This window comes from Prosopis cineraria, unplaced genomic scaffold (assembly GCF_029017545.1).
Source record: "Prosopis cineraria cultivar Desert tree isolate PC_DT_omini unplaced genomic scaffold, ASM2901754v1 PC9, whole genome shotgun sequence".
Taxonomy (NCBI): domain Eukaryota; kingdom Viridiplantae; phylum Streptophyta; class Magnoliopsida; order Fabales; family Fabaceae; genus Prosopis; species Prosopis cineraria.
Genome location: NW_026555340.1, coordinates 28,489,149 through 28,504,751, shown reverse-complemented (window position 1 = coordinate 28,504,751; position 15,603 = coordinate 28,489,149). Strand labels below are relative to the sequence as shown.

Genomic DNA, 15,603 nt, shown 5'->3' with positions numbered 1-15,603 from the left:
ATGAGATTTGTTATTGTTGTTGTTCTGAAAAAGAGTTCTTAATTTACATAACCATGCATAACAAAATTATAAGAACTCTAATAATTATGCAATTCATTCCAGATTCTAGCAACAGGGAAAGGAACCAAAGCGTGCAACCCATTGTTAAAACCCGGATAGGGAAAACAAAAACCGCGTATGTATTTTGATTTCAAATCACAAAACTGCACAAAAGATAAAACTAATACACTACTAGTACCTTTTAGCCTTTAGTTAAGATATTTGGATCATTATTTCAATTTTCTCTTGGCAGAGGAGATTATTTCTTTAATAATCCTAAATAGCATATTTTTTCTCACTTGAAACCGACCTTGCGTTTTCTCTCCCTCCCTCCTTCACTTCCCTCCGCCGGAGGACCCACCGGCGGTGCTCCGATCCGTCTACTCCCCACGGAACTCGAAAAAAGCCTATTTTATCGTGACAGGAAATCAAGGGGGACGATTCTGTGCTTTGAAGTTCGAAATCAGTATGGGAAACTGCTGTGTGAAAGCAGAGGTCGTGGAAGACAAGTCCAACCACCACTCTAACCATGGAACCAAGAAGAAAATCAAGGAAGGAAGACCGAATCCATTTTCAGAAGAAGCTATTCATTCGACGGCTCCGATCCGGGTCTTGAAGGATGTGATTCCACTGAGTCATCGAACCCGAATCAGCGACAAGTACATACTGGGTCGCGAGCTGGGTCGAGGAGAGTTTGGGATCACCTACCTCTGTACGGACCGAGAGACGAAGGAAGCACTGGCTTGTAAGTCGATTTCGAAGCGGAAGCTGAGGACGGCGGTGGATATTGAGGACGTGAGGCGCGAGGTCGCTATAATGTCCACGTTACCGGATCATCCCAACATCGTGAAGCTCAAGGCTACCTACGAGGACAACGAAAACGTGCACCTTGTGATGGAGCTGTGCGAGGGCGGCGAGCTTTTTGATCGGATTGTGGCGAGAGGACACTACAGCGAACGAGCGGCCGCGAACGTGGCCAGAACAATTGCAGAGGTTGTGAGGATGTGCCATGCTAACGGGGTTATGCATAGGGACCTGAAGCCTGAGAATTTCCTTTTTGCCAACAAGAAAGAGAATTCCGCCCTCAAAGCCATCGATTTCGGGCTCTCTATCTTTTTCAAGCCTGGTGTGTGGTTAGCTTTTGCTTTTTCGGTTATAGTTCAACAGATTCTTCATGCCGCTTTCGTCTTAAATTAATTTCTTCTTTTCTCTCAGGAGAAAAGTTCTCAGAGATTGTTGGGAGTCCTTATTATATGGCGCCGGAGGTTCTGAGAAGGCACTATGGGCCAGAGGTTGACATCTGGAGCGCCGGAGTGATTCTTTATATATTGTTATGCGGAGTTCCTCCATTTTGGGCAGGTACTGCTTTTGAAATTTTAGCTGTCTTCTGTAGCGGGTGGATATGGTAACGGAAATTCGAATTTTCATGACATTTGTATCTTTCATGGCAGAAAGTGAACAAGGCGTTGCTTTGGCAATTCTGCGAGGCGTAATTGACTTCAAGAGGGAACCTTGGCCTCAGATTTCGGATAGTGCCAAAAGCCTGGTACGACAGATGCTGGAACCAGATCCTAAAAAGCGCTTAACAGCTGAACAAGTGCTTGGTAAGATTAATTCACATGTAACTTGGACTAAATGGAATATTCTGAATAGATGGAAAAATAAAAAACCCACTAAATTTCTTGCTTTGGTTAGCATTTCATCCCTCTGCGATTGATCATACCGCAACACCGAGAAGATGATCAATTATTTGTTACGAGCGTAACAGTGCATTTGTCACATTGACTTGGTAGGGTATCATTATACTAGGGATTTATAAGTACGCTAAATGTGAGACACTGAAATTTTTCAGGCTGTCTAGTTATCTGTCCGATAAAAGTATGCCTTGCAGTCTCCGGTCTCAGTAATTATAAGTAATGTCAATGTTAGGTACATTGAGGACTGTTAATTCTTGGTCATATTGGAGACTATTTTGCTTCTCCAAGTGCTAGCATGCTGCACAAAATGTTTATAGACAAAAATCCCAATGAGTTTTGGTTCTAGTATCTGATGTGATCGATTAAATTCAATATTTGTTGACTCTTAGCCCTTAGGCACAATTTATTTCCATCATCCTTACTAGACTACGCAGGATTCATGTTGTGGCTGTATCTGGGTGTATATGAAATTTGCCTGAGTATAAGCCGGGGGGGGGGTTGTAATAAACTTATTTGATGTTGAAGAATAAGCTTTATGTATTTTATTTTTCCCTGTTGGGAGATGTGTGATGAGATAAGTGTCATGCCTTTCAAGTATGAGGTTTTGGTAACTATTATATCTGGAGTATTTAAATCTTTTAGTAATTGAATAAGATGATTTTAGTGCCTCTTAATAATAAGAATGTGTTGAGATATATATCTTAACTCTATTTTATCCTTATCCTGTTTTATTGTATTTTTAGTATCTTTAATAATTTATCTCTATCTTATTATTTATTTGAGCTTTGAATAATGGTTAGATCCTAGAATCTAGGATTTAGAGAATCTGGCGTATCTATCATCACCAACACTATTTGCATCTGAAGATGAGATTGAATAAGATGAATCAGTGGAGAATTCAAAACTTTAGATCACTGAATTCTCGGCCCAAAAAGAAAAGGAGGAGGAGAAGATTGTGACTTAAGGCCTCTAAGACTCAAAGAACACAAGCCCAGGACAAAGAAAACTAAACTCGGGATTTTTTTAAAAAAACAAGAAGAGCAGGCGGGGTAATGTTGGTAAATAGAAGTCTCTTGTCTAATATGAAAGACGAAGGATGTGTAGATTTGTGTCAATGGCGTTAGCTATGTTGGTGATATGGACAAGCCCAAACACAAGCCTACACAAAAATTGACAAATGCTTAAGCAGCTAAAAATTTGAAATAATCTGCTTGTCTTGTGATTTTTTTTCTTTTGCTATGAGGAATATTCTCATTCCCAAGTGAACCTTTATTTCATTGTTTCCTGTCTGCGTCCCCCTCCTTTTTCTTTAGAAATTATAATGTGTTTGAATTCTTTGGTCGCTGAACTTATGCATGGTCTTCAGTCAATATAGAAAGCAAGTTTGATATTTACAGTCCATATATATGTTTGCAGAACATCCCTGGCTACAAAATGCAAAGAAAGCTTCAAATGTTCCACTTGGAGATATTGTGAGGGCAAGGCTTAAGCAGTTCTCTGTGATGAACAGATTCAAAAAGAGAGCCCTCAGGGTAAGCGTCTGTGTTAGTTCATGTATAATTGCTGGCTTAGTTTCTGTGTGATGAAAATTAATATGAAGAAACTGATGTATGTCTTGGTGGTTTGGGTTTCTTCGAAATAAATCTGCAGGTAATTGCTGAGCATTTATCTGTCGAAGAGGTAGAAATAATGAAAGATATGTTCACATTGATGGATGTTGACAAAGATGGCAAAGTAACATACGAGGAACTCAAGGCTGGGTTGCAGAAGGTTGGTTCACAATTGGCTGAGCCAGAGATAAAGATGCTGATGGAAGTGGTAAGTTTCTGTATCACACACCATTCTAATGTAATTGGCGAATTGCTCCTCATCATTTCAGTTAGTCTATAAGTGCTGAGTTTAAGTCAATCGGATTTGATTCTTGAGAACTGAATTTAGCAATATGTTGAGCTGAAAATTGAGCTCGCCTTACCCTCCTATAATGAAGTTTCTCATTATCCTTTTTCTGGTTTGGCATGTGCAAGATGCGTATACCTTGAATTGCATTATGTCATACAGTGTTAGAAACAAGATGAATGCGTGCTAATGTAAATAGACAAAAAGTAGTCTTCTTTTAGTGTTACTGACTTACTGTTCAGAATTCGATAAATGAAGCTAGAGGTTCTTTACAATGGGTTTATTCTCCCTTTTTGCTTGCTTATTTTAATTTATTTTCTTTGAAATAGTTTGTGAGAAAAAAGGCACATTTTCACCAGAAATAGACCACACTTTTCTCTAGAGCCAATGTAACCTCTTAGCTATACTAAATTTTATGGCTGAACAAACCATCGAACCTTGTTTTATAGTTTTATTCTAGTGAGCTTCTTATTTAAAATGTTTTTCATTCATTCCAACCCTGGACTTCTCAGATGTATTTGTATTTTGTAATAACATATTTGTGACCCAAGGATGGTTTTCTTTGCTTTGAATTACGTAGGCCGATGTTGATGGGAACGGAGTACTGGACTATGGAGAGTTTGTAGCTGTGACAATTCACCTGCAGAAAATGGAGAATGACGAGCATATCCGCAAAGCATTCATGTTCTTTGACAAAGATGGGAGCGGGTATATTGAGTTAGGTGAGCTACGCGAAGCATTAGCTGATGAGTCAGGGGAGACTGAAGCGGATGTATTGAAAGACATCATGCGTGAGGTTGACACAGACAAGGTTTGGCTTTTAAACGCATGACCGATTTTTCAGATTCGGTTTTTTATTTACCGTGAATCTGATTGCTGAAGAAGATAAAAATACATGGGAGGGAAGGCGGTGGAAAAGGAGCTCAATAACATAGAATGACTGACATTGGATGACTTTCTGAAAATTGCTAATTTTTGTTCTGTTTTTTTTTTATTTTTATACAGGATGACCGGATAAGTTATGAGGAGTTTGTGGCCATGATGAAAACTGGAACTGACTGGAGAAAAGCATCTAGGCAATATTCAAGGGAGAGATTCAAGAGTCTTAGTCTAAACTTGATGAAGGATGGTTCACTTCAGCTTCATGATGGAATTAGTGGCGAATCTGTGGTGGTTTGAATATGGAGTGATTTCTTCTTTGTAACGTTGGTACTGACTCAATTTCTTCTTTCTTTGACCGTTTTCTATGCCTGGAAGTATGGTTTGTGTGATCTCTTCATGAAAGCAAGTTTTGAGCAGGCCTGGATTGTATTGAAGCCTTTGAAACATGCTAATTTACTTCTAAGTTTGGGGTTGGGTGTCAGGGTTGGGCGGGATTGCATACAAAAGATGATTTACACTTTATAGGTTATCAGCAGAAATTACGGGGCACTTGCTGCAAGCCTCAAAATTGTCACATATATTCTTTGTATATTTTTGTCTTTGTAATTTGTTTTTGATAATTCCATTGGTTAATGTCATTTCCTCCAAGATGTGCAGCAAACCAGTTCAAGAAGTTTAGAAGGGCTTATGCCTGTCGAAGGTATTCAAATTGATGTAGTTATCTGTTTTCATTCTCTAAAATTTAAACTACTTTTGATCTTTGTTTCGAATGATGGCTACTCTAAAGAAACGAGGCATGTAAATTTCTTGTCATAATGTATTGTAAACATGTTTTGCCAAAGCAATTCGTAGATTCGTTTGCATATTTAGAGTTTCAAGGTATTTTTATTTGCATTTTTCTTTGGAGTTCTTTTTAATTTAGATATATGTTGTATTTTTTTAAACATTCAGACCTAATTTATATTTTCCGGCCAAAACAAACCCAATCTAAATTTGTAGAGAAGTGTTGCAAGAATAAACACTATATAAAATGTGTAGAAAAAAAGTTAAAAATCAGGTAAAATTTGAGAGGAGTAATAATGGTTGAATTAAAATGTGATAATATGGATTCACCTGTCATTAAACCAAGCTCTTAAACCTACATGCTTCGCTAGTCATCAACTGCACAACAACCAAGTTCCGAAATCCAATAAATCTTCAAGTGATGGATTTCAAACTTCAATGAACTTTTTTTTTTGTGCCCTCAATCATCTTTTAATTGGATGTGACTGCATGGTTGTGGCAACCATGGCTGCCATGCAAGTTCAACACCATGTCCCTGGATTAAAATATAGGACATTGGTTTTATAAAAAAAAAAAAAGTATAGGATATTAGTAGTTAATTTACTTAGTTTATGGTTTTAAAAAATATTAGTTAAAATTTTAATTTTATAAAATTTTTTATATTTTATCAATTATACCCTCATTAAATATTTTATGTAAAAAAATTTAATAATAATAAATAAAATTTTAATACATTATATTTTTAAAAGAGTAATAAATAAGATTGGGGTATAGTTAAAAAAATAATTATAAAAATTATTTAATATTTTATATTTTGAGTTAAATAAAATTTTTTAAAAAAAGTCGTGTATTATGATCAGAAGATACTATTTTCATAGACGGCAGGAAGTCCTACTACTGGTCAGTAAATGAGTTTGTTTTAATTAGTTTTGTTTTAATTTAATAAATAAATAATAAAAAAATGCTACATTTTAAATATCAAAACAATATTTTAAGTATTCTGCCCTTGTCGTTGCCTGCCAAGAACAAAGTTACTTCTTGTTCCCTTTGGCAGTAGTATTTTCGGAGTTTGCTTCTCTTTATTTTTGCTCTTTTTACTTTTTTTTTATTTTTTATCTCCACCATTAAATTTATTTTAAATGATTGAGATTTAATATTTTATAAAATTAATTTTTTTATTTTAAATTATAATCTTAAATCTTGAATTGTAGTTTAAATAAAATTAATTATATCTTAAATTTATTTAATTTTTTATAAATTTGATGTTTTAATAACAGTTAAAAAATAAAAAAATTAATTTTATAAAATATTAAATTTTAATCATTTAAAAATAAATTTGATGGTTGAGATGAAAAATGAGGAGAAAGTGGAGAGAGGAAAAATGGAGGCAAGTTAACTCCAGTATTCTCATCCTGAAGTAACAACTCGTGAGATTCCTTGGGCTAAAAAAAAATTGAGAGAGCCATCGTTTGAAATTCATGAACTTTGATTTTTCCGCTGAATAAAGAAAAGTCTCGTCAAAGCGTGTGGAGAAAAGCGATAGGCGTTCTCAATTTCTACCGAGTCGGTTGCTGCTGCACCAAGTAGAGGTTGTGACCAAAATAGAGCGAAGATATATCAGATCTGAGTGCAGCAACCTTGTCTTCAGATCTGAACCACCCATGGCTTTCTCGTCTTCTCTCTTTTTCCTTCTCTCGCTGCTTTGCCTGACCTTCTTTCCCCCTTCACTTGCCGAGATCCGATTCACGGAGATCCGCAATGACGACCGCCCATTTATCCCCCTTGATCAGTTCGGCTTTACCCATTCCGGCCGCCTTGAGCTCAGCGTCTCCAAGATTTCTCTCTCCGACTCCAAGCTCGACCTTTCCAAGGTTGGCTTCTTCCTCTGCACCCTCGATTCCTGGCTCCACGTCCTTCAGCAACTCGAAGACCGCGAGATTACCTGCGTTCTTCAGTCCGATCTTATCGAGTCTGTTTACACCTTTAATTCTCTCAATAACGCCGATTCCTTCAACACGGAATACGTCCAAAAGGACGCCGATCAGTACAATCTTGTCTTCGCCAACTGCTATGAGCAGCAGCTTAAAATTTCTATGGACGTTCGATCTGCTATGTACAACCTTGACGGAAAGGGCCTCGTCCGCGATTACTTGTCTGCCGGCAGAACTATCCTCCCCAGGGTTTATTTCCTCTTCTCTCTGGCCTATTTTGGTCTTGCTGGTCTCTGGATTTACATCCTCTACAAGAAGCGATTGACCGCTTTCCGCATCCACTTCTTTATGCTCGCCGTCCTCATCTTGAAGGCTTTGAATCTCTTGTGCGAGGCCGAAGATAAATCCTATATCAAGCGAACTGGGAGTGCCCATGGTTGGGATGTCCTCTTTTACATTTTTAGTTTCTTAAAGGGAATCTCTCTCTTCACTCTTATTGTGCTGATTGGCACCGGATGGTCGTTCTTGAAACCATACCTGCAGGACAAGGAAAAGAAGGTTTTGATGATTGTCATCCCGCTTCAAGTTGTTGCCAACATCGCTCAGGTTGTCATCGATGAGAGTGGACCATATGGCCATGATTGGTTTACTTGGAAACAGATCTTTTTGCTTGTTGATGTTGTCTGCTGCTGTGCTGTTCTCTTTCCTATTGTATGGTCCATCAAAAACCTGCGTGAGGCTGCAAGAACTGATGGCAAGGCTGCTGTTAATTTGATGAAATTAACCCTTTTCAGACATTACTATATCGTCGTTATATGTTACATTTACTTCACGAGGGTTGTAGTATATGCATTGGAGACCATAACCTCCTACAAGTATTCCTGGACCAGCGTGGTATGTGCAGAGTTGGCCACTCTCTCCTTCTATGTGTTTACCGGTTACAAGTTTAAGCCTGAGGCGCACAATCCATATTTTGTAATTGACGATGAGGAGGAAGAGGCTGCCGCCGAGGCGTTGAAGCTTGAGGATGAGTTTGAATTGTAATCTGGTAGGATGGTCAAGATCCTCCAAAGCTAGATACTTGAATAAGTTGTTGTCGTGTTTTCGAATGTTCAGGTTACATCTCGACACAACTATAAAATTTCGTTTTACATGTGATGGGTATAGGTATCCGAGTAAACATTGTACTATATTTTCTGTGTTCTGGTACCTCCCAGGCCAGTTCTTTGAATTAGAGTCATAATTTTGTAGGCTGTGTGGATGCGTGTGAATCATTGTTATGTGCCGTTAGTATTGATGTTGAATGCCGTTCAGCAAAACATAGCAGATTTTGTAGGAAAGATAGTCTTGTTCTGCGCCCCACCTCTTGTTAGCTAAGTTGGCAACTATTTCTTTTGTTTTCAAACCATAGTTAACTTTTCTCTTGGACTTTGAGCCGGCCCAGATTTGTAGTCGCTTATTTTCATGTATAAAGATAGTACATATGTTTGATCTGCCATGAAACCAAGTTCCCTTGGTTATCATATAAAATACGATGGCCACAATAAGCCTAGACACACACACACACACTTGTATTAGCCAGAACACGGTGAACCTATGTGCTTCTTAGAAAAGCAATTTGTTAGCCGAAATGGAACTTCGCATAAAACATTTCTTAGAGAAGGGCAAATAGTTTCATCACTGCCTCTTAAATATGTGATATTGTCTAAAACAGACCGGCACAGAGCTGACCAGGGCAAAATCAGAGACAAGATCCCATGTCTGTCTGCGGAATCTATGCCATTCGTAACCAAGGCGTGTCGTTGGATTCATTTACCAATGCATGTGTTTGCTTGCTTTGCCTGTGCAGTTGATAACCTTTAGGAGAAAATAGGGAAACGTGGCAGGAGACCCTTTTAGTCTTGCCTTTATTGGAGATTGTTGATACTTAATAGGAAGGTAAAGAGCAGTGTGTGGCGGTTTACCCTTGCCTAGGGTCGAACCGGTTGCAAAATGCACTTTTGCCATGGCTGGACCTGCTGCTATAGTTTCATGACTTTGAACTCATGCTAAGATCATCAGGGTGCCCCACCTAAGCACTTCTGTGCTGCGACCACTGAAACAGAGACTGCATCTTGTTTGCTTTTCGCAAATACCTTCATTGGACTCGGCTGCCACTTGACTTCTTGTGTACAAATAGATACTGTAAGTTTATATATATATATAAATAGATCGTGTAAGTTGAATGTCATATCTGAACACGTTGGGCTACTACAGGTTCAATTTTAAGATGAAATATACGATTGAGTTTTCATGGGCTTCTCGAGATGACAAGACCTTTTTTAGGGGTTTAGGAAACCGGGTGAAGACTGAAGAAGGATTGGCTATACAGAAGATGGTATAAATATGTTGCCAAAAAAAGAAAAAGTAAGATGGTATGAATATAATTCTTTGCGGTTTTCATTGTTCCGTTTCTCATATTCGCTAATGATGAGAAGGGATATCATATAATTCACTTCACTGCGCATTGGTTTTGGGTACCAGGAACATGTCTCGTACTAATATCCCAATCCATTATAATGCACTTCTTGGTATCCGGGATATGGTCTATCGCTGCCCTGGATTCGGGGTTTCTCTAACCTATGTCCCAGCAGACTTGCAGTCCCAATTTAATATAACAGCCCAAAAGTTCGGCCATTGTGCTGGGATATATGCTGAACTGACAGTTAAAAACCAATGAGCCACTCGCTTCTCTCATTTCTAGCACTACCTCCACATGACGCTACACCTTCTCTGTTGGAAGTTCCACCTACCGGTACCGGTTCTGAAATTCCACAAAATCCATAGTGGAGTATCTTGCCCATTGATCCACCGGCACAAATTTCTTCCGTGTAGTTGTGGCAACCTCGCAATCTCTTAAGCCATGGAGCACGTTTTTACTTCCATTGCAGCCCACTTGTGTCTCAGATCATTAAGTCACCAGAGGATTCGTCTCGCAGCCAACCATAGGAATAATTATATCTTCTCCGGCAGCTTGCATTTCCAGATTGTCGTCCAAATGCTATCTCTCGGCTTAAAGGAAGTGAGAATATTAAACTTGTGTTAGCGTCTGTAGTTTTTCCTTTTGCTGTATGAAAATGCATACAGAGGGATACGATGTCCAATGACGTACTGGCATGGATACAAAATTAGTCTATTACTGAAATTTCATGTTCTGTGTTGCAAGGATATCCAATAATACCTTGTTATCATGAGTTGATCCATTATTAGTTATTAACAATTTCATACTTGTATTGGTCTGTTGGTTGGATGCAGTATGAGCCAAGAGGTAAGTACTTCAAAAAATCAACCACCTTCGGGGCCAGCGATTCCCTGACAGAAATGATCTAGTTTGGGCCTATTTCATGTCGCAAAGAGCTTCTTCTACTTTTTTCTGGTGCACGGAGAGCTTGTTTTTATTCAGGATCAATAACGGATAACCATATTTCAGAAACAACAAAATCAAATAAACAAACACATACTCAATGACACTGCTGCTGACAATAACAATCCCACACAATGAGAGTTTAAATTAGTTTGAACAGGTGGTGGTAATATTCTTGGGTTTTTTAGGATACTCGGTGATGGAATAAAAAAAATTAATTGGATTGATTACTTTTTTGCTTTACAGAAATTAGCGAATTCAATTATTCAATGGTTAATCCAAAAAATATATTTTTTAGATTATATTTACTAATTTACTGATGCATACTTTCTTAAAAGAGAAGACTGATTCATTAACAAAAAGTAGCATCCCAATTCTCCCAAAGTTTAAAGGAACAAAATGATGTAACTCTAAGGGAATGCACATAATCTTCCAGCCAAACATTTGAAAAGGGAAGAAAACAAAAAAGAAGAAGCAGACAGGACAGGAATGAGGCTTCTAACCCTTGATGAACCGTGGCAACTCCCTTGTGCTGTTGATTGGGCCAATAATGTTTGGTGTATTGGGCCTCACTTCACGTTGATTCCCTCACTAGGTGCGATAACTTTAACAGCATTAATATTGTCTAAAAATATGAGATCCTAACAAGTTCCAGTGCTGAAAAGCATGGCATGAGTGAACAATTCGAGGCTGGCATGGCAGCGTCGTTATCCATGTGATGGGGTCAAACTGTCAAAGCCTCAATGCCTGACCATGGTCCCGGTTCCCTGCATTTGATTTGAGTATTAATTATTAGTTGGACTCATGTGCTACGCACGTGCTTCCTCCTGCCTTTCTCTTTCTCTTGCGCACCATCATTGCATCTTCTCAGGCGGTGCCCTTTTTCATCCCCTCTACTATCACTGCATATAACGTTACGTTTAATTAATAAAAGAGATCGATAATGATAATACTACTATAGATGCTTTACATAACTATAGTTTGTGCAACCGTCTAGAAAACTGAGGGTGAAAACAACTATAAAAAGAACAGTAAAATATCATATCTTGACTCAAAACTTCAATGTTAAGGGCTGTAATTTTCTTTTTATTTTATTATATATTATTTATTAAACTTAGTTTCATTTTATATGAAATTTTTTATGTCAACTCGATTAGTGCACCCACATTTAAATATTCTAATAATTAATTGAATTTAGAGTGATGGATGGATGGGTGTGTGCAGAGGAGTGAGAGAGTTTAATGCAAAGCATCATCACAAGATCGATTGGGGCCACGACGACAACTCGCAGAAAAATAAGAAGGTAGGAACACATTCACATGCATCAACCAAACCACCTCTTTCTGGTGCTGTTCCATTCGTTTCATATTTTCTAAATCAGATATGAAATAAAAATAAGACTAAAAAACAGTGGAGGAGATCAGCAGATAAAAAGGAGGGACAATAATTGAGACCTTGGTTGGGAGAGAGCAGGTGAAAGGGGTGTGTCTTCTTAGCCGAAACGAGTAAAGGGTAAAGAGATAAAAAGATTGAAAGGTGGTACTCATAGGACAAACAAAACAAGAAGAGGCCGACGTTAAAAGAACGGTGGCTTTAAGTCCCACCAACATGCATGACTCATCCACTTCCTATCAAAAGATTATACTTTTATGAAGGTGCTTAGTGATCTTTGTCCCCAACTATGTTGTACTTTTTTTATTTTTATTGTTTACATATATTTTTCTATTAAAGATAATCATATTCTACATATAGTCGAATGCTAAATGTGAATATCTCTTTCAATAAAAATTTTAAATTTTGATTTACTATATTATCAAATATTTGCTTTTTTTTTCCACTAGACCTAACCTTATTAATTGATATATCATATCTTTTTTTCTTTTTTTTGTAATATTATGCTGGGCAAACTCGGCTACTTGGGGCCTGTTTCATTACGTTTTTAGCTTTTGTTTTTTAGAATCATTTTGTTGAGATGGGGTAGTTTTAGATATTAGTTAAAGTAAAAGTAAACCTAAAGAGATTTTTATTTTAAAGAAAGTAAAAACAAATTTTTGTAAACAAAATTCAAAGAGAACAGGCCCTTGCTTTTATAAAACCGTATTTATAATTTGTTTCTCTTCCCTTCAACGTTATTGTCATATGTTTGACACTCGCATGCGTGTGCCTAACCTTAATTAAGAAGAATTCTCAGATTTACGACACTCATGCACAACAATTTGTGATAATTAGACACGCAAAACAATCGAAAGACGAAGACTTGATATATTGATTGACGATGAAATAATCCTACAAATATTGTAAAAAAAGTATTATTTTACAAAAAAGAAATAATAAATAAATAGATGGCCAAAGTCCGAGATTTCACGACTTTAGCTCCCACAATGTTACATGTCTGTCTCTCGTGTGAGGAAAAAAATTGTGCACGTGCGCCAGACCCATACGTACATCCATATATATATATATATATGTTGAGAAATTGTTGGACATTGAGATAATGTTTCAATTTCTATCTCGTAGAATTCTGATGCTTTTTAATTTTAATTAATTAATACTTCACCGCCGGTGACCTGTGCTATTAATTTAATGGGCCACCCTGGCTACTCACTGCAAGTACTGAAATATCAATTTTTCGTACGATGATTTTGTAATATAAAGTAAGAACAGCATAACTATTGAAAATTCTTGGCAATTTTTTTGCCGGAAAAATTATTTAGTAATTGATGGAATATCACTAAAAATAAGGGAGAATCATTCCAATAATTTAAAAAGATAATTGTTCATAAATAAAAACTAATATAAAATAGATTATTGTTAAAACAAAAACATAATTTTTTAATAGAACTTGTTATTAAATCTTGTCTATCAATGATTTTTTTTAATCACTGTATATGATTCTCTCTAAAAATTAACTTTTTGTGTTCTTGTGATGTATGACTATTTATTGACTTTCACGTCTTTGGTGTGAGCAATTTAAATTAAATAATTGAGAAACAAAAATCATTTACGGCAAGTAATTAAGAAACAAGGTTGGTGTCGACTTAGACAAGATTAACCAGAATCTGATGGTTGTTGATTTGCTGATACCCTACGAAAGCCAATATGATTTGCCTTTTTAATTTTTTTTTCCAGCCATCACTTTTGCTCAACTTTTTGGACAAAATAATAATATATAATCATTTTCATTTAATATGACTTTCTTAGGCAAACCAGTAAGTATCTGGTTTAGTTCATCAAACAATAAAAAATAATTGAGGCTAGGACTAGATAGTTTTGATCTGAGACATTAACATAAAAAAAAAAAGGAAAATAGAATATCTTTTACTGAAAACACATCAAGATTCTCAAATCTTTATATTAGTTCTTTATTGAAAATGTATTAACAATAAAGTTAGAAGGAATAAAGCTCCATGGAGGCCAACCTTTTTACTGTCATTGCTCGCACGAGATGATGATGCAGTGAATTATAATTCAATTCAACTATTGCAGTATGTAGAAGGCATCTTTTGAAGAAAGTTGAAAGAGTTTAATATTTTAAACAATGTTGTCAAAATTAAGTCACACGTTAAATCAAAAATATTAACAGTTCACTATTTATATGGTCCAACCAATTGACTTATGATCGAACTGATAATGTGATAATTAAATTAAAAATATTATATATATAAAAAATAATATAAATATAAAAATAAATAAAAAATTACTACATAATTTGTAAATAAATCTAAATATTTCAAGTTAATTATAACTTTATAATTTAATAAGTCTCATGACACAACATAATATCAAATAATTCAACACTAATGCTTGTGACAGTTTTCACACAACCGCTCTAGTTCTCAAATTTTTAACGGTTTCCTAGTTTAACTATCGGTTCATAGCAATTCAATATGATTCAAAAGTTAAAATGGCTTTATAGTTCAAACAAGGATTGGATGATCCAGTCCAGTTTTAAAATAATTGATTTTAAAATATGACTAAGATTCTGAATTTACTTTGCAAGCTTTAAGAACTTAATTAAAAATAAATTTACAAATGAAATGGTAAAAATACTTTTATTTGTTCAGGAAAACAAAAGTTCAAGCAAGAGTTACAGAGGCTGTCATTGCCAGAACCAGTGACTAGTTAAATCCCCGAGATGGTTAAGTGGTTAAACTCACGATCCCCTGACTCAATAGAAAAACGTTGAACCACCAAATTACAGATACTTATTAATCATATACTGCAAAATTTTATATTTATTGCCAACTTACTTTTCAAATTTTCAAACCATTCATTTATTGAAAGCTTAATTTAGCTTGTCATTTTATTAATGTTCATTTTTTAAATTTTCAATCAAAACTTGTTAACAAGATTTGATATATATGTAGAATGCATTGTTATAATTTAAAATATATTTGACAAAAGTGCGCGTAAATATACTTTGTCAATTGAGTAGCAATGCATGGTATTTTCATACTCCACGCGTTCCAAGTTATAACATAATTTTAAATAAAATCTCACATATTAATAATACTCATGAGATATTCTTAACAATTTTATTTTTTTAAATAAAAATATAAACTTTTAAAAATATATTTTATTTAATAACCTTAGATTAATATTAAATGGGGAAAGAAATGATAGTATTGGAATAAGCAAATTAAATGAAACTTTAATTTTCTCAACATGTTTTATATTTTGGAATGATAAATCTCCTTTAAAAATATCTTATAATTTAAAATTAAAAAATTAAAATATAACATATTTAACTCCGCCTATGTTTATAGCCGGTCCCAAGTCCGGGTAAAGGAGGAGGGTTGTGTTAGGCCATCAACAGCCAATGTAAAAATTTGTTGAATCTATCATGAACATGGACAATAGACGTTATAATGTTAATGCTAGGTCGTTGCCCGTAAGTAACGCGCTGCATGGCTCGAGTACAGTGATAAGTGAGTTAGAGCCGCTGCATCGGCGCCCGGATGTAGTGTTAAAT

General features: G+C 35.9%; 2 protein-coding genes across 2 annotated transcripts; both read left to right on the top strand.

The window, feature by feature from the left end:
* The first annotated feature begins 289 nt into the window (after positions 1-289).
* LOC129320487 (calcium-dependent protein kinase 10-like) lies at positions 290-5,243 on the top strand. The gene is made up of 7 exons (XM_054965974.1): positions 290-1,165; positions 1,255-1,398; positions 1,491-1,643; positions 3,153-3,268; positions 3,387-3,554; positions 4,213-4,443; positions 4,638-5,243. The coding sequence occupies exons 1-7, from the start codon at positions 508-510 to the stop codon at positions 4,809-4,811; spliced, it is 1,644 nt and encodes a 547-aa protein (XP_054821949.1). The 5' UTR covers positions 290-507; the 3' UTR covers positions 4,812-5,243.
* A 1,522-nt stretch (positions 5,244-6,765) lies between these two features.
* LOC129320784 (protein CANDIDATE G-PROTEIN COUPLED RECEPTOR 7-like) lies at positions 6,766-8,483 on the top strand. Its single transcript, XM_054966382.1, has one exon. The coding sequence runs from the start codon at positions 6,959-6,961 to the stop codon at positions 8,270-8,272; it is 1,314 nt and encodes a 437-aa protein (XP_054822357.1). The 5' UTR covers positions 6,766-6,958; the 3' UTR covers positions 8,273-8,483.
* Positions 8,484-15,603: the final 7,120 nt, after the last annotated feature.